General features: G+C 39.7%; 1 protein-coding gene and 1 long non-coding RNA gene across 4 annotated transcripts in view; one reads left to right on the forward strand and one right to left on the reverse strand.

Annotated features, from left to right (window-relative positions):
- The first annotated feature begins 286 nt into the window (after positions 1-286).
- On the forward strand, positions 287-7,041 carry LOC111093977. Of its 2 annotated transcripts, none has more exons than XR_005384264.1 (3): positions 287-420; positions 4,244-4,553; positions 5,818-7,041. It is a non-coding gene; the product is annotated as an uncharacterized LOC111093977 (long non-coding RNA). The 2 variants fall into 2 exon arrangements; XR_005384263.1 differs by lacking the exon at positions 5,818-7,041 and adding an exon at positions 4,949-5,783.
- A 5,035-nt stretch (positions 7,042-12,076) lies between these two features.
- F13A1 (coagulation factor XIII A chain) overlaps positions 12,077-18,292 on the reverse strand; it is a 162,479-nt gene continuing 156,263 nt past the window's right edge. For both annotated transcript variants that reach the window (XM_038584097.1, XM_038584098.1), the window contains exon 16: positions 12,077-13,785. In XM_038584097.1, coding sequence (XP_038440025.1) covers positions 13,632-13,785 — 154 coding nt within the window. In that variant the 3' untranslated portion in view covers positions 12,077-13,631. The remainder of the gene's footprint in view (positions 13,786-18,292) is intronic.

Genomic DNA, 18,292 nt, shown 5'->3' on the forward strand with positions numbered 1-18,292 from the left:
GAAGGTTTTTACATTTTGAAACTTCTACAAGTCTTCTCTCTTTTAGTTTACATTTTGGCTCCCACTAGAATTCTTCCTTCCAGTCACATTTGAATCTTAGTATGATCTAGAATTTTGAAAATATCTCAAAATTTATCTGGTAGTAGGGCATGAACAAGAGCAATTTGAATGCATTTTAAAATCACTCCTACGTTATACCTAGTTGTATAATTGTGTAGTCAAATTACCATTATGACATACATTATGACTTAGTGGTGAATATGTGTGGGAGTTTGTCACTGGAATACTTGTTTCTTCAGCCTGTTTCACTGCAACAGTGAAAATTTTCGTGGTATTTCATCTGGAACTACCAGGCTTTATTAGGTTTAGGCACATCAAATTTGCTAAGATGTGAGCTGATACTTTGGGGTGCATAAACATGTGAGTCCGTCCATGTGCTGACATAATTGCTTGTGTGATGTAACCTAAAAAAAATTCAAAATTTTATTTTATATTATTCTCTCTCAAAATAGATGTGGTATGTTTAAAATTATATATGCTGTATTATTTAGTGTATATCTAAGAGAAGAGGTTTTTTCATTCGGTATTGATAAGAAGTGAACTTTCAGTTTGTAAGTACACAGACTAGCTTCCAGCTGTTTACATTTGAAACCTTGTTTCTCCCACATACTTCCAGTGAGGAGCACCCTAAGTCATAGTGATACCACAGCATATTTCTATTCCCTGCACCTTTTGTGAGGAAGAGATAGCAATATTTCTAGAAGTCATTCTTAGGTTGAGACAACTGTTGATAATTTCCCTGTACACAAGAGGGAAGGGAACCATGCAAGGGTATCCAACTAAATACAGAATGAATCTATTCTCAATTCCCCTTTCTCTTATATGCATCCGCAAAAGGCCTGTGGGTAAGTCCAACAAAAAGGGCGATATGACAGAGGGAAAACAGCTAATTTAACTGAATGTTGTTAAAATGTCGTTCCTAAATTTTACAATATTTATGACCATGTGACAATGAAGCCAGGACCCGTCCAGGGCTTTGGAAGGGCCTGAAGCAGCTCAAGTTTTGTTAGCTTTTTCTGGTTAGTCCGCCTGGGCAGGGACTGCAAAGGAGTTTCTGCTCTGTACACACACATCATTGGAAATACAGATACCTTCAATCTTCATCTTATATTTCTGGGCTCTGTCGCTTTGTGACACCATGAGAATCTGACCTTAACAGTTTTTATTCTCAGTAGGTCTATAGCTTTTGGGAAGAATATGAAGAAACAGAACTAAAAAGGCATGTTTTTTAGGTTGGTGTAAAGGAAGTGAGTTTAAGCAGTCTTTTTCATGTAGATTATGAACCTGTTCAACAAATGAACATGAAATTAGATTCAATTTACATTTAATTGAGAACTTGTTGCATATAAAGCATTATGTAAATGATGTGGAAAACAGAGAAGTTAGACAAATTGTATGAATTAGCTAATCCTACCTGGATGTCCTTACAGAATGGTTAATTAAGCCTGACATAGGTTATTCAGCAGGAAAGATACTTTATTTTGCAAATCAGAAAGTGTAACTTTGCATTTGTAAGCCTTAGTAGCTAGTGGCAGTGTCCTTGAGATGAATACTTACCAAAGAGTAGATAATGAGTTAGCCTTTTAAGATTCAAACAATACTGCTTTCTAGTAACTAAAATATAATGAAATCATCACTATTGGTTGATAGAGTAGGCTTCCTAGACCATCAAGAGATCATCAAAAAGCATATCTTTATTGTGTAACTTTGAAATAGATTTTCACTCATCTTTTTCACATCCTTCCTTTTCCTTCATATTTAAGATACAGAATTAAATGTAGTAGAATTAAAGGGAAATTATCATAAAAGTCAGTGAAATTAGGTCCTTCTAATAGTGACTGCATCTTTAGAGAGAAAGGTTATTGTTTTTTTTAATTTCAAAATAATTGTTTATTATAATATTTCAAATTTACAGAAATATCTGTGCACCCACAACCCAGACTGAAATTCTCTATGTCCCTCTTTCTGATATCTGCTAGTCGTAAAGTCATAACCACAACCTTTAAATTGGCATCTATGCTATTCATGAATGTTTCATCTTTGTTCTATGTGGATATGCAGCCATATGCAATGTGGAGTATTACTTTGGAAGCTTTTAAACTTTGATTAAAAGGTATAATAATTGATTATTCTGTAAGCAGCTTTCACATAAAACATTGTTTTTGAGAGGTTGCCATGTTGACTTTAAGCAATCCTTATTACTATGCTGTTGTTGGCATGTATATTACCTCTTTTTTAAACCTCATAACATTCTAAGAGAGAAAGGGTATTGTCCTTATCTTAAGCTTTCTTAGTATCTAAATCTATAGTTAATATGGCTTTTGTGCTCAGCACTGCCCACATTTCAATTTGGATCCATTTAAAGGTAGCCACAATGAGGTCACACATCTACTTTCATTATTCTTTCCTAGAATTCCAAAATCGAATGGTTTTCACAGGCACACACAAATGAGTCAAAGTAGAGAAGGGATGCACTGGGGAGGCAAAGATGCTGGGAATCCTCCCTGAGGCCAGGAGAAGGCAAAGGGAGAGAGCTACTGAGAATCTGAGATGAAGTCTATGAAAAGAGGCAGCACTGAGTCATGGTCAGTTTCCAGCCTGCTCAGCCCCTCCTGCCCTTTCTCAGGACTTAGTGCCAATGCATTTACTATCAGGAGATACACTGTCAGCATTTCATCTTTGGAGACATAAGAAATTTCTCTTTTCTCACAGCATCATTTTTGTTAATTCAGATTTCCCTGAAAGCTTAGTTCTCATGCATTTAACACCCTAAGAATTTGGAAATAATGGACATCTATTTTTCATTCTAAGTGAGACATCTCTGCATCTGGAATTACAGGCTTTCTCTTTCCCTGAAAATTACTTCAGGGGAGGCAAAGGGACAGACACAAGAGTGGAGCTCGAATACCACTCTTTCCAGGGCTGGTTTCCTGTGTTCTCTTAGGATGAGGCACACAGAAAGTGGCAATTATATCATCGGTCCTTAATGCTATTTTTTTTTTTTTCACAAACCAGACAATCTCAATTTTCTATGACTTTTAGTAGGGTTATAGATGTAAAGGTGAGACTTCAAATTAACAGTCTAGCTCAGCTCTGCACCGTAGAAGACTTTTTACCACCCCCTGGTGGAAAAAGAAAAATGAGATTCCCAAGGTCCTAGGCCAAAGAATGAGGAAATTTGTTAACTCTTGGGAGGGGATGTGTGGAGGGAAGGAGGAGCAATATTAAGTGTATGTAGAGCTGTGAAGTGGGCAATAATTTGGTAGCTCTCGTATCTCAATTTCGTAGTGCCCACCGTTGGGCTCAGGTCCTTCTCAGGTCCTTTACTGTTGTGTTCATTCTGGCTTACCACTCTAGCCTACCCTTCCTAGTTAGGGGTCCCTAACACTTCCCATGTTAAAGGACCCCATTTCCCAGCCAAATTGGATGGAGGATCAGCCTCCATCTTAACATACACTGTTCAGCTGTTTTGCTTCCTGACAGTTTTTCCTCCCAGATCCGTGTTCTCATTCCTAGCTATCTAAAAGCTTATTCATATTCCAGATAGTGGTTAGCTTGCAATGGGTCTATGCAATACAAAGTACCACGTGTTTTCCAATGAATTGATGCCTCCAATATGTATGTACTATTTCTTGAAAATTTGACCTCCTTCAACCTGCTGATGCAGTTAATATTTTTGGAGGCTGGATTCTTATTAATTGCTGAGTTCTTAATATCTCTTTGTTTCTATTCTTTTATTTTACTTGCTTTTACTAATATCCATGGTTAATTGGAAGGCTATTGTCATTAAAATTGGGCCTCAGGTGCTGTGGAAAAAGCCTGGGAACTCAGCTAATAAATTGGGAAGTCTTTGTCTTTTCTTGTTCTACCATTTTCATTACTAGCAGTCCAAGAGCATATTATCCTTATCTGATAAAAACAGTTGGTTACAAGAGTGCGCTCATGAAGCACAAGTTATGAGTTATGAGAGAGGTAACAAAGTTCTTGTTTCTGGACACATGCTGCAAGCACAATCCATGACAGTCATCTCGGTCATAGGAAGACTGAATGACACACTGGTTGTTTTAGCTCAGAATGTTGATGTGGAAATGTTAGGTGTTATAGAAAACTCACAGTCTCATAATAATAGATCCTTAGACTTGGAAATGATTTTATAAATCATATTATCCATTCTCTTGTCTAGTTCAGAACCTTATGGAACCAAAACCAACAGATGGACCGGATGCCCAGCCCCTGCTTCGGCATGTCCAGATTGAGGACTCACTACCTGAGTGGTTGTTTGGCCCATGGCGAGAAGCTGTATTGTGGGAAGATGAATACATGGCACCCAGTTTGGAGATAGAAAATGGAAACTCAGCTTCCCTCCTTTCTGTTCTCTTCACCTCTATGTTCCTAAACCCAGCCTCATCCTGAACCCCAGTCTCAGCAATTTAAGGAGCTCTAAAGTGATTAATATTATCTGTGGAACTGTTTACAATCACCTTGGCAGGAATGTGAGTAGAGAAAAAGGCTACTTCTGACTCTCTAATTATTGTCTTGAGGGTGGTTGTCATGGGAAAATGGGAGATAGGGTTCTGGGAAAACTTGGTTAGGATAATGCAGATTAGAATGAGTCAGGATATTCTGTTTCCAGTCAATGGGCTTTGTTCAAATGAGCTGTGTTCAGTGATGGAGTTCTCATTCTCATCGCATTCAGATCCCTATTCTCTTTTATATTATTTAGGTTTAATGCTTGGCCAACTCTAGAAGAAAACAAATTGCCTAGAGACAAAGTGTTTTGGGATTTTAGTGGCATATGGGAAGTGCTTGAATGAGAGTAACCAAAATGACAGGGTTAGCCTGAACTATAAGTAGCAAGGAGAGTAACACTCTTTTCCTACTCCATTAGGTGGCCATTGTGATCATTCATTCATTCAACGATGCTTACTGACAGACTATCCTGTACCATAAACATAGCGATGTATACACCAGAACCACAGACCTTCTTTTATAAGTTGAAAAGTGGATGCTTGCCTAAATGGGATCTATTTTAATCATTTGAAACTGTTAGTCATTTTTGGCAAAGGCAATCATCGTGATGGGTCAGCCAGATACTACAACTTCCTTCAACATTTGGTATGAATTGTCAGGGAAGCCATGCCAAGGCACAGCAGAGATGAAAAGAGATAATCAACTTTAAGATTAAAGGGTATTATTTTTCTACGTGTTAACATATGGTCTGCCTCACAGTCTCTGCTGCATTTATTGGTTTTCATATACAGTGAAGTGAACTCCAGCTGAGGTAGCCTGAATATTAATGGTGAAGACTGTTAGTTTTCTAGGTTCTTTACTAAGTTGTATCTATGTGGTATGGAAGTGAAAATAGCAACTCCTTCTTTCTGGTACCCAGTTATTACCTTCTTCACTAAGAAAGTAGACTAGTTGGTCAAAAGGCTCATTTGGATCTGGTCAGATGGCAGTCTTTCATGAAGTAATTCCTTAAGCTTGGTGTCTTCTGTTAAGGGGGAAAGAGCCCCAAGAAACTTAATTAGAGCTCAATTAGTATACATGGACAACTTCTTAGTCCTAGAAAGGAGGAGAACATAAAACCAAAAAAATCTCACGTAGCAAGAGCCTATGGCTTCATCTTGGTACTTTTGAGAATAATTTTCTTATGCAAATTTCATTGAGGAATAACTAAGATAGCCCCCAATGATTTGATTTGATTCCTGCTTTCTGATATTCATGCCCTGTGAAATTCCTTTCTCTTGACTGTAGGCTGGACTCAGTGACTCATTTTTAACAGAATATGACAAAAATGATGGGTGTCATTTCTGAAGACAGGTTGCAAAAAATTTTTGGCTTCTGTCTTGCTCTCTTGCCTTACTGTGATGCGACCCAGATGTCAAGTTGTGAGCTGCCCTGTGGAGGGGATGGAAGGACAATGAACTGAGAGAGAGGCCGCCAGCCCACAGCCAGGAAGGAACTCGGGCCCTCAGCACACCGGTCTGCAGAGAACCTGTGAATGAGCTGAAAGCAGCCTTCAGATGACACCATAGCCCTAGCTAACCTAAATTGCTGCCTTGTGAGAAATCTCAAGCCAGAGCACCCACTTAAGGCTTACTTGGATTCCTAAAAAATATTTTTTTTTATTATTTTGAATGCTATGAACATTCTTGAACACTCTTATATTTTGGTAAATATATGTACATATTTCTGTCGGAAATACACCTAGTAGTTGAATCAGAGAGTCACAGCATGTATTCAGATTTAGTAGATAGTGCCAAGTAGTGTTTCAAAGTCTACACTCTCGCCAGCAGCACCCCAGACCAATCTCTATTTTTGGCAGGACTTTGCTGCTTCTCAATTCAGCACAGGAATGGGTGTGCCGTGGGGTTTAAACAGCATGTTTTATTAGTAATAACACTAATGAAAAAATAATAACAGTGAAGGTAACCTTTTGAATACCTAATTATCTAATGTATTAATTTTTGAAAAGCAATACACAGCCAGGACTTCATCATGTGTTATTATTTTACATGTATGGAGCACTAACAGAACAAAACATTAGCACTAGTTAAAATACATAGATACCACAGCTGTGCTTAAATTTTTAAGATTTTTAAGGAGATAACCAGGATTTTTTTTAAAGGTTTTATTTATTTATTCATGAGAGACACAGAGAGGCAGAGACATGGGCAGAAGGAGAAGCAGGCTCCTCACAGGGAGCCTGATGCAAGACTCGATCCTCAGACCTGGGATCATGCCCTGAGCTGAAGGCAGATGCTCAACCACTGAGCCACCCAGGCATCCCAGGAGATAACCAGGATTAAAGAAAACACATTGTGCAAGTAGAACACTTTTATATCATGTTTTCAATATTTAGGTTATTTAGGTGAACCCAGGCCCTTTTTTTTTAGCTTAAAATTTCCCAGGTAATAACTGTCACTTTCTGCTTATCATTACTAGTGAAGATATCATGAAAGCCTATTTTTTTTCATCATAGAGAGAGGTTTTATTATACCTATTTTTAAATTTTATATAAGTAATAATGCTTTGTTGATCTATATTGTTTTTTTTTAGCATTATATGCTCAATAAAGATAATTGGGATATTATTGGAGATCCTTAGCATTTCTTTTAATGATTAGATTCCTCTTTCAGAACCAGATATTTTGAATTTATTGTTATAGCCAAGACAAAAGAATAATACTTGTGAGCTTGGCCTTGTACCTATAGTAAAAGCAGTGTGCAAAAAAGCAAGTTTGGCAGCACCAGGGCAATACCATGGGTACTTCAGCCTGGACAGGTCTGGTTTGGGTAGGGGAGTACTTGGTGGGAGGGTCAACTTCTCACTTGAAAATCCCCATATTATATAGATGTCCATATTTGAAATATGGGTAATGTTAGCCATAGAAACTAGCCCCAGAAACAGTAAAGAAAAGGTAAATGCTAAATATCATTAAGAACAGGAGAATAAAGATGTCATTATGGTAGGAAGCTATTCAGAATTCTTATTAAATGCCATAGTTTGTAACATAAGGGCATATTCCGCTAAGCTTAGGAAGCTCTCTTTTGAGGAAAAGGCAAATAGAATGGCAAATCAGATGCTCCTCCACTTTCTGAAGGTTGTGTAGTGCTGCTGAGCACAGGCAAGAGCAACAAGGGTTCAACAGAGACTAACTCCCAGTGCCTTCTGTCGGGGATCTTGGAGAACCCCCTGGATATGGGCCTTCTGTGGGTTTGGGATGCTTTGATAAAAGACTGCTAAAAATATAGGACCCCACTGTGGCATAAAGGCTCTTGTAGATGAGAGGTTGGGCAGAGGATGGCTACTCATTATGACCACTGGTAAGTGCTGAGGACACATTTCTAGAGGGCAAGACTGTTCTCTAGGGTCAATGCCATCAATTGGCTAGGTTTTGACTCATCTTTAACTGGAAACCAGGTTTCAGGCCATTATTGGTCTTATAGGTAATAGGGGCCACAAACTTTGAGTTTAGGTAAAACTGATATAAAATAAGTTTCTTTATTCCATTTTGTTTCGCATAGTTAGAACTAAATCAAGGTAGATCTATGTGCAAATCAAGGCATTTTTGAATGTTCAGGGAGAAGACGATGTCATGTAGGCTCATGACCAGACTGTTCCCTAGTACTTCAACTCATGGGGAGGCAGGGTATGTGGGGTAGTAGAGGATCTGACATCGCTGTGAGGTTCTCAGTGGAATGGCCTGATTTCCTAAGCCTCTGTGAGAGAGCAGTGTCATCCTCTCTCCTTGTGCTCTCTCTCCCATTTCCAAGTTACCCCTAATGACATCTAACCAAACCTCAATGAAGCTGATGAAGATCCCAGAAAACCATAGCTTAAAAGAAGAGTTCAAGGAACTGGCAAACTTAAACTCACAGACTTGGAAATAAACATATTAGGTCTCCTCAGATATATGGAGTAATGACAAACTATACATCATTCTACATTTTTTTTGGAAAGAAAAGATGAAGTTCAAAAACAGCATTTCCTCAAAACAAGAAGAGCCTTAATCAGTACATTGCTCTCCTTTCTGAGATTGTTGGGCTCAGTAGTCTGATTTTATCTTACTCTATTGCAGACAACCTCAAATCTAGTGACTTAAAACAACAACCATTTTATCGTATCTCATGGTTTGGTGGGTCAGGAATTTGGACAAGGTGTGGTAGAGTCATTCTTTCGCTCTAAGTGACTGAAGTCACTTGATGGTGGTGGTACTCATCTAGTGGATGGCTGACTGGGGAGCCCAAGATGGCTTTATTTTCATGTCTGGTGCCTTGGTAGAGGTTGCTGGAAGGCTGAGTTTCATTATGATGGTTAACCAGAGCATTAACAGGTAGCTTTTCCAGGATGGCAGTCTCAAAGTAGTTGAGCTTTTACGTGGAAGCTCAGGCTTTCTATGGAGAGGATTTGAAGGGACAAGAAGTGAAAGCTACCAGTCTTTCAAGGCCTGGGCTTTAGAACTGGTAGCATTGTTTCTACCACATTCCTTCAATCAAAGCAGTCACAGAGACTGCCTAGAGTTGAGGAGTGGGAAGGTGGAGTGGTGGCAACAATTTAATGGTATTCTATAATCTATGCCCTTTTGGTAACAAATTCTAAGTCTGATTGTAATTATTTTCCATGCTATATTTTTTTCCACTTTCTAAACTTGCTCAAACCAAAAAAGAAGAGGAAAGAATCCTTTTTGTGTTATAGGTGCTTGCTTTTTACTAATAGGAAATAGTCATTAGGACCCCTTATCTGTGAATTAGTTTCAGGCTGGTGAAACATTGCTTAGATAATTACTTAAGCCCTAGAACAATGATTAGTGTGAAAATTAATGGGAGCCCATTAATTGTATCAGTAGCAAGCTGACCATGCATCTTTTTAAAAATGGCCATTGTCTTTAGAGATAAAAAATGCTTAGTGTAACTCCTGGCACTTGAGGTAAGCACAACTCTTAGTTACTCATCCTGCTGCAACAGAGGTCTTTGTTTTTTCTTCTCATTTATTCATGTTTTTGTTTTTAATAGAGTGATTTCTGACAGATACACTCAAAAGATGTCTTTGTTGTGTTGTTTTCATTCTTCTATTGAGACTAAGAAGGTAAAACTGAGTCCAAGTGAGTCAAAGTGCTGAAAATGGAAGGAAACATTTGTCCTAAGGTAGAAAGAAGTGTCTGTAGAAGCAGTTGGCTCTCATGGGTACTGAGAGAGAGCTTTGCCTTCAAGACAGAAATGAAAATGGCCCTAGGAATAAGATCCTAGTCTTCATCAGTCTCTGGGAACGGTAATTGCTTGGTTGCTCAAATTTCAACTTCAAGGAGATTGTCACATACTTATATCAGTCTTTGAAATGGACAGCTCCCCTTGACATGCTACCTTTCTCACTTTGTATCTACTTGTATCTACATTTCATATCCCATTCCTAGACCCCAGTGTGGCCACGCTCCCAATCTTATACCTTCCTCACTGACCTGAGTTAGGCATACTCAGGCCATACTCTCTTGGCCTCTTCCCTCCTTGACCCACACACTATAGTTTTTAGCTCTGATCCAGTTTATTTTTTATTAGCAGTCTCTAATTAGCCTTTCACCACAATGCAGGGCAGAAGGCACAAATTCTCATTCTTGGAAGTGCTCCAACTCTGACCCATACCTGCACTTCTATGACTGAAATCTCTGTACATACCTTATGAATGATCTCATGAGTCATTATGGTGAATATGGAGAGCCCTGACTCTCCTTGCTGGACACTGACCATCTTGCCATGCAGTTCTCCAGAAAGGTCATGCTCTTTCTTTTCTCTAGGCTGTTACATGAGCTTTTCTTTGTCAAATGATATCTATCTTACTTCCTGCTCTTTTTTTGCATGATTCAATTTAAATTTCTTTTCCATTATTGGAGATACTAAGGGAGGCTTTTTCAGGTATTTTTTTGTCTTTATTCCCATGGTAAGCTGGGCATCCCTCTATTAACATAGTATCACCTTGTACCTTATCTATTTATATATTCTGTTGCTTCCTCTGGATGTGAGTTCTTTCTGGGTAGGGACCATAAGACTCTTCATTGTTGAATTCCTAGAATCTAGTATGATGCCTAATGTTCAATAAATACTTGTTGAATTCATGCTTGCACAATTAATTAATTAATTAATGCATGAATAATTCAATAGATGGATGGGATAAAGAGTGGATAGGTGGTTGCAAGGCTATCTGGCTGTCTGGCTGTAGAAGGATGGATGGATGGTAGACAGAAATGAATGAATGGATGGTTGGGTTGGTTGACTATTAACTTAATATTGGAAAGATTTTCATAAATGATGACTTTATATCTGTAATTTTGTGACTTTGCCAACAAGACTGGCAACTCCATTTCCTTTCATATTCTTATTATAAATTTGTACATATTTTTGTTGTTATACTGCAGCTTTATGAAGAGCCTTGAAGTTGATTTTAATTCAATATTCTTAAAAAGTTTGAGAGACAAGAGATTTCAGGGTTGATTTCACTGCTGGCTCCCATCCACAGCTTGATTTGCCATGATGCATGGCTTCCTAGACCTTTTGAGGTTCTTTATCAACTAGCTGGAAGTTTGCTTTTACTTCTTTTACAAGGTTAATGAAGTGAAATTACTTGGAAAAAATATATGTATATATATATTCATAAATCTCTTTCTATCTCTCTGTCATCCATCTACCTATCTCATTGTCTGTCATCTATCTACTTTTGTAGATAGTTTTGCATGTGTTGTTGTTAAGTTTTGCTTCATATATCCCCAGAAGAATCTTGTAGAAATGTAAGTATTATTACCCTTCTTTGATCATTGAAGCTATAAACACAAATATTTGTTCAGAACCATAGAGGACAAGCAGAGGCAGAAGCTAGAATTCAGAGTTCCTGGTGCTGAGATTCATTACTTGTTACCACTGATAAAATGATTTTTAGAGGCACAGCATTATTATACAGTGTAGAATCCCAGCTGTCAGAGGGGATGGGCTGGCTCTTAGGCATGATGAATAGGTTTTATTTTGAGTGCCAACTCTAAATCAGTTGGTAATAGCTGCCTGGTGTACTGTGGTGAGGAGAATTCTGAGGCCCTATCTGAGCAGCAGTTGTTCAGTGGTATTGCCATGAATGTAGGATCTCCCATACACACTTGCCATGTATTTTCCATCCCTGTTCTAAGACCACAAAATGTTTTCATTGTGATAGGTATCCACGCTAGTTGGTCTACTGATTAACTATAATGATTCGTGAGATCATTCATGAAGTATCTACAGAGCTTTTGCAGTTTCTGGAAGCTGTTTTTGAACTAAATATATACACTTCCTCCTTTGATGAATGTAGTTAGTAAAATGTAAAGAGAGCAGTGAGGATAGCTAACTGTGCATGAGTACCTATTAAAGTCATTTCCTTTAAAGGGAAAATGCTTGCTTTCCTAGCCAGGGTGGGTCATCTACTGCTAAGGAAGGCTGGTTTCTTGAGCACCTGTGCTTGGTAATGTGTTGTAATAAAAATTAAAAGTGTTCACTTCTATGCAGATGCAAACACAATCACATTAACTTTATTTGAAGCTTTGATTACATTCTAGTTAATAAGGATATACTACATTAAGCCAGTTTAATAGTATAGCAAAATGCATTTCATTTTAAAATTGAGTATTGGAAGGCTTGGCAAATGCTGGAATTATTAATTACTTAATGAAATTAGGTATGATGCACGTAAGGAGGTGACCACCCACCCTCATGGATCCCTGGTGCCCAGAACCAACTCAAGGGCTTAGAAATGTGGTTATGTAGATCAGAGAATTCCATTCTAGCTTTTTCCACTTTGTTTTTGTTTTCTCTAAGAATCATACCCAAGGCATATCGATAGATAATTTTGATCATAAATCAGCCTTGCAAATAGCAGGTAGCCTTGGCTGTTGGAACCTTGTCAGCATCCTCTGTCATCCTGTCTGTGCTAGCACTGGCTACTTGCACCACGGAGTCCATATTACCTTTTAGTATCGGAGTCTGGAGCTGAGGTCTCAACATGAGTGATATGAAGGACAATAGGGAATTAGTGGCTGCCCATCGTTCCACATGTCTGGCTACTAAATCTGCCAGATTCTCCAACTCACAGGGCTTTTCTATCTCTAAAAAGGTACCTGGGCTGGCATCATTGTATGAAAGAGAGGATCCCAGAGAGACAGATGAAGTATAATCACTAATAATAAAGAGACTAATTCTTCATTTTTCCTGTCCCATGTCAGCCTTGTTACTTTCGAGTCCTGTGGCCCCAAAAGTGTTAAAGTAAAGGATATTGGTTCCTGCTGATCAGGCCACAGTGTGACACCTCCTATAGAACACACCATAAAACTACATTATTTAATAGATCTGAGTATTGCACCTGCTATCTTATCTCCTCTTAGGTGATTAAGTTTCCCACAAATGCAATTTGTTAATATGGGGCCACATCTTCTCACAAGGTAAATCTGTGAAATTTGGCAGGCAGTTGCTTTGCCTCAGGTGCAAGATGAAAGATCTTGCCCTGGCTTTGCCAAGAAGAAAAATGATGTTGTTCTCAATACCTGGGAAAAATATTCTGACCCTAGAGCATAGACCCTGATTCCAAAAAAAGGGGAATAGAATTCTAGGGCCCAAATCATGTGCTTCTCTCCCTTTTGGGGAGTATATTACCTCCAAAAGGCTGAGTGGGAGATCAGAGTCTTGTTTTACATGGGGCCAGGTATTGAGCAAATCCCCTTGTTAAGGAAAGTCCTCTGATATTCGGAGCTGCAGCCATTTGTGATGATAAATGATGACTTTTACTCTTATGAGCTATGAGAACTTAATTAGAGCTTAATTAAAGCTAATGCTCAGAATCCTTGGAAGGTGGAATGATTAAAAACTAACTTCCATGTTGAATAGTCACACCGAAAAGTAGTTTTTGAAATATGTGGCATCTCCATTGTGGGGCCCTGTGTAGTCCTGGCTGGGTCTTCACAACTAAGATAAAGCAAGAGCTATTTTTTTGCATTAGAATTTCCTTGGCCAAGACTACAAGAAGCCCACTGCCCAGGTCCAACTCAGCCCCCTATGCATTTATGCAGAAGGTCGTCTCTGAATCTGCAAATTCAGCTCGCCATACACGTGTCTCAGGGAGTCACTCGTCATGCTGGCTATCAGCTTCCGAGGGCCAGACACCCAGGGTCGACACACTTCTTCCCATTGTATGGTGGCGCTGGGCTGGATTTCACTGAAAGGATGGAAAGGAGAGGAAAGGTTTTACTCTCCAGAGAGGCAGATCCAATTCCCCACCTTGATCAGGAAGCAGTGAGAACCCCTGCCTGAGTCACATGCTTTCTTTCTCTCAGTTGATTGTAGTTAGAATAGAGATGTGCCAGTTCCTTCCACTTGGATGCATCAACTACTGGCCACCCAGTAGATGTGATGCAGCTGATGTGTGGTGAACTTGGGCTGAGCCTTCCACCAGCCATGAGTCCATTGAAGTCTAGCTTGTCCCCTACCCTCCACAGTAGCCTCATGGATGTGACTGGTCTCTCCTGGCTCATTTTGGGCCACGCTGGTTCCCTCCTGGATTAGACTCCTATCTGAAACCCCAGCTGCCTTTCCTGAGGTCCTGATATTCTAATTAGTTCTTGCCAATCCCCTTGGGATAGACCTTGTTCCCAGGCCCAAGATCTATAATTCTATATGTTCTATATTTCATTCTATATATGTTCTATATATGTTCTATAATTCATAATCCTGTTTAACCACCAAATTGGGTCCCTTTGCCCATGCACCTTTTTGTGACTCACTTGTCTCCATCCTGATAATAGGACTGGCCTTTAATGGTTCTGGTATTCTCCTCTTCCTCTGCAGCCTATACTCTGAGGTTTTCCTAAGCTTCATGGGCAAGCTGACTCCTACTGAATGTCTGAGATCAATCAGGGTTGGGGATATTAAGACTTCTCTGGAGTGCTTCACTTATATCACTCTATGGAAGCTTCAAGAGGAAGTTACGTGCAAGTTTTACATGCATGATAGTCCCTTGAGGCAAGTATTATGTGAGACACTGAATAGTCAAGAAAAATGGAGGGATAAACAAATGAAGCAGTTTTTCTAAGATCACGCAGTTGTGAACCAGGAGAGACGAGATTTGGACCCAGGTAGTTCTGATTCCCAAATCCATGCTCTTTCTACCACTGTATACTGTGTTTCACACTATAGACTCCATGAAGATGACTTTTCTGGCCATTGTGCTTGCTTTGTTTTTAATAAGCAGGATGCCCTTTTATTCAGTACTAAGAGCTTCTTACAGTGTTGTTTGTGGAGGATTCCTGGTCTCTGCTCTCTGATCTGCAGGGAGGGCATGTGCTAGGTGGCCTTGTGGGGGATTCTGGGCTAGTGCTTCTCTGGGAGAGCATTAGGTAGATGAAGGGAGACCATAATGAGTGTCTGAGACAGAAAGGGACCTGTTTTCATGGGATTGTTGAGGCACAGCTCATCAGAATTAGAAAGGATTTAGGAATCACTTAGTCCAGCTACCTCATTTACAAGCGAGGAAGATGAGATCCTAAGGAGGCTTATGGAATCTTCCATGGTCACAGCCTGATGGCCCGACCATGGAAGAATAAAGATGTGCTGGGGGACATGAAGATTATGTTCATGCTCAGAAATGAGGAACATGCTGTGTAGAGGAATTCTGTGAATACATCCCTAGTGGAGGGCACTTCCTACAAGTACTGTGGAGGGACTGAGGGACCAAAGGAGCTGGGGGTGTTGTAGCTCCAGGCTGAGGTGCTGTTAGAAGTGGTTACAAGGAAGGGGAACTGCCAAAGAAAGTCTGGAGTGATTCACAGGCCTTAGTCTTTGGGTGCCAGGGCCATAGAGATCACTTTACTTATTTTTATTTATTTATTTTTAGAGATTTTATTTATTTATTCATGAGAGACAGAGAGAGACAGAGACATAGGCAGAGGGAGAATCAAGGTCCCTGCAGGGAGCCCGATGTGGGACTCAGTCCCCGGGTCCTGGGATCACACCCTGAGCTGAAGGCAGATGCTCAACCACTGAGCCACCCAGGCATCCCACGCATTACTTTAAACAACAGCCAAAGTGCAGGGAGAAATACAGGGCTATATACCTGTGCTTGACCTATTCTATGTAAAGTTAGAACCCAGAATTTCCTCAAATAGAGCTAAAACAACATGTATTTTAGCTGTCCATGGGTGTATGTCCTCTGGGATAGGGAGGGGAAATGCCCCAAATCTTAGAAATCTAGACACTGTATTGAATTCCCTTTCAAACTCTTATATCTATGCCCAGTGAATTGGGAAAGGCATCTAAAGCCTTGGGGACTCCTGTCTGTGGAACTGCTCCAGACATTGACACGGCCACTGCTGGTCTAAATGTCTCCATTAATTTGGTACTTACTAATTCTTTTCTTTATAAATTTCTTCTGTTCTTTATAAATGTGGTTCTGTAAATTATTTTTGTCCATTATATAAAGGCCAAATTGAACGAAAAGCACACACACATAACCTATATAGGTATTTTTCAAACTCAGTAAGTTGATTTTATGATTCAAGGTTTGAAAAACATTGACCTCACCATGGGTTTCCTCACCTATAAAAGGCAGACACTATAGAATTTTGGATAGACTGTGGAGAGCGTGGGGTGAATTACTATTTGTACAGCATTTAGGAGCATGGTAAAATATAGCAAGTGCCAAGTGTTGTTTAGATATGTATCACTGTCATTGTTGCTCTAATTATGATTATTACCACAATCATCTTTGTGGTTGTTGCTTCCTCTGCCTGAACTCTCTGCAAAGCAACTAGGAATGTAAGTTCCTCCTGCCTGTTTGCAGAGAAACAATTCTCTATCCTTAATTTACAGTGATTAATTCAACATGAATACATGTTTTAAGACATTTATTTCTCAAGAGCTGGGTTATTTTTACTCTGATCCATTCATTCTTTCTTCCCTGGTTTCCCCAAGTGATCAATCAGAAACACTTTGCAAAATAGTTGTCTTACTTAAGGATCTGGCCTGGGGCCATGTAATGCAGGTGACTACTTCAAATAGAAACTATAATCCCTGAGCTTCATTTGTTATTGGCTCTTACTCATAAACTTGGCCCCACAATGATATTCATACATTCATCTCATACGTGTATAGATGTCTACTTAAGAGTATCACACAAAGATACTCATGCGTGAAGATATACATGCATGTCTAAGTATGCATTGACTTATAGAGAAATATGTACAGAAAGAGAAAAGAATCACTCACCCATATTGCTAAGTGGAGTAATACTGGAATAATCCTATTTGCCTGGGGATAGATGTAGTGATAAATGGTTCTCAGTTAATGTGCTGAGCTATCAAGATACGCTGGCCATTTATCATCTTGAATGCATGCAGGCAAATGGGATTATTATTACAATAAACTGCAACTATCTATGGGTTGTTCTCCATGTGTCTAGCCCTCAGCTTCTGTCCTACTTTGAGAAACTCAAAATTTAAAACAAAATCACAAAGTCGGGGAATTTTCCTCTTGGAATAACTTACTGAACCTGATCATTTTTTAAAGAGATAAATGAATCTAGAAGATGAATTATTTGATGTTCTGGAATTATCAAGTGCAGAAACTTGAAAGCTGAGAGTCTGTGGGGGCAGCACATTCAAGAATCTGAAATAGGTGGGAGGTGGTGGCAGAAGGCAGGAAGGTAAAGCATCTCGGAGCACAGTTGGCTCATCCCCTGAGCAAGGAGTGAAACAACACTGCTTTCCTCATTTCTAGTTCAATTCCCTGTTCTCTAGTTCCTTCTTTCCAGGCCCCCTGCTTTGTGTTTGATACCCCTTGCCTTCTAGGGCCCTGGCAGGATTGTGGGTGAATATGTGGGGGTAGCAAGTCCCTTGACTATTCAAGATGTGTATCCTGGGAAGGAATTTAGTCTTGTGAATGATTCTGCTTCTACACAATTGCTCTTTTTAAGGGTCCAAGTTGTTATATGGATCTGCCACTCTGAGATCAGATCTTGGCAGCCAAGGGTACCCTGGATGCTTGTAATTATCTGACAATATGGACGTGGGTGCTGGCTGGCTCAGGTCTTGGATACGAATGTGTGTGCTAGAGTCAGGAGAGACAGAGAAAGTAGTAGTTATCGTCAAAGTCCTGAGCCCACCCTGGATAGCAAATATTTTCTCTCTCAAGTTCTTTCCAATTTTTGACAGTCTCCGAGAAATAAAGCTACCCCTTGTATTGGAGAAGTCCACCCCCTGGATCTGGATTCTTATAAGAGATTGAGAACCTCACTTTCTGTCTGTTACCTATTTGACATAGACCAATGTGTTGGACGTAACTACCTTAAGGAAGAGTGTGGGCGGGGAATTTGCCTTGTGTCCATGTAAGGACTGGGCTCTTCCATCCTTTCCATGATTCCCTCCAATTCTCCCTATCCCAATGTCAGATATTAACAATAATCCCCTGTACACTCAACCCACTTGGAGCCCTATGCCTCCCAAATGGTGGGCCATTGCACCATGTGAGGACTAACCTTTCTTCTAACACAGATTGTCTCTTTTGATGCATTGGCTTGTGATCAAGGTGGGATTTTTGGCACAGCCAAAGTGTACAGGTAGCAGGAGGTTCCAATACCCTCAGATGAGGCTTCTGGGGTTACCATTTGAGAAGGAAAAATTGGATGCAGCGGGGGGTTGTTTTGAAGAAGAAACGTGTTTCACTTTGCCTGA

This window comes from Canis lupus, chromosome 35 (assembly GCF_011100685.1).
Source record: "Canis lupus familiaris isolate Mischka breed German Shepherd chromosome 35, alternate assembly UU_Cfam_GSD_1.0, whole genome shotgun sequence".
Taxonomy (NCBI): Eukaryota; Metazoa; Chordata; class Mammalia; order Carnivora; family Canidae; genus Canis; species Canis lupus.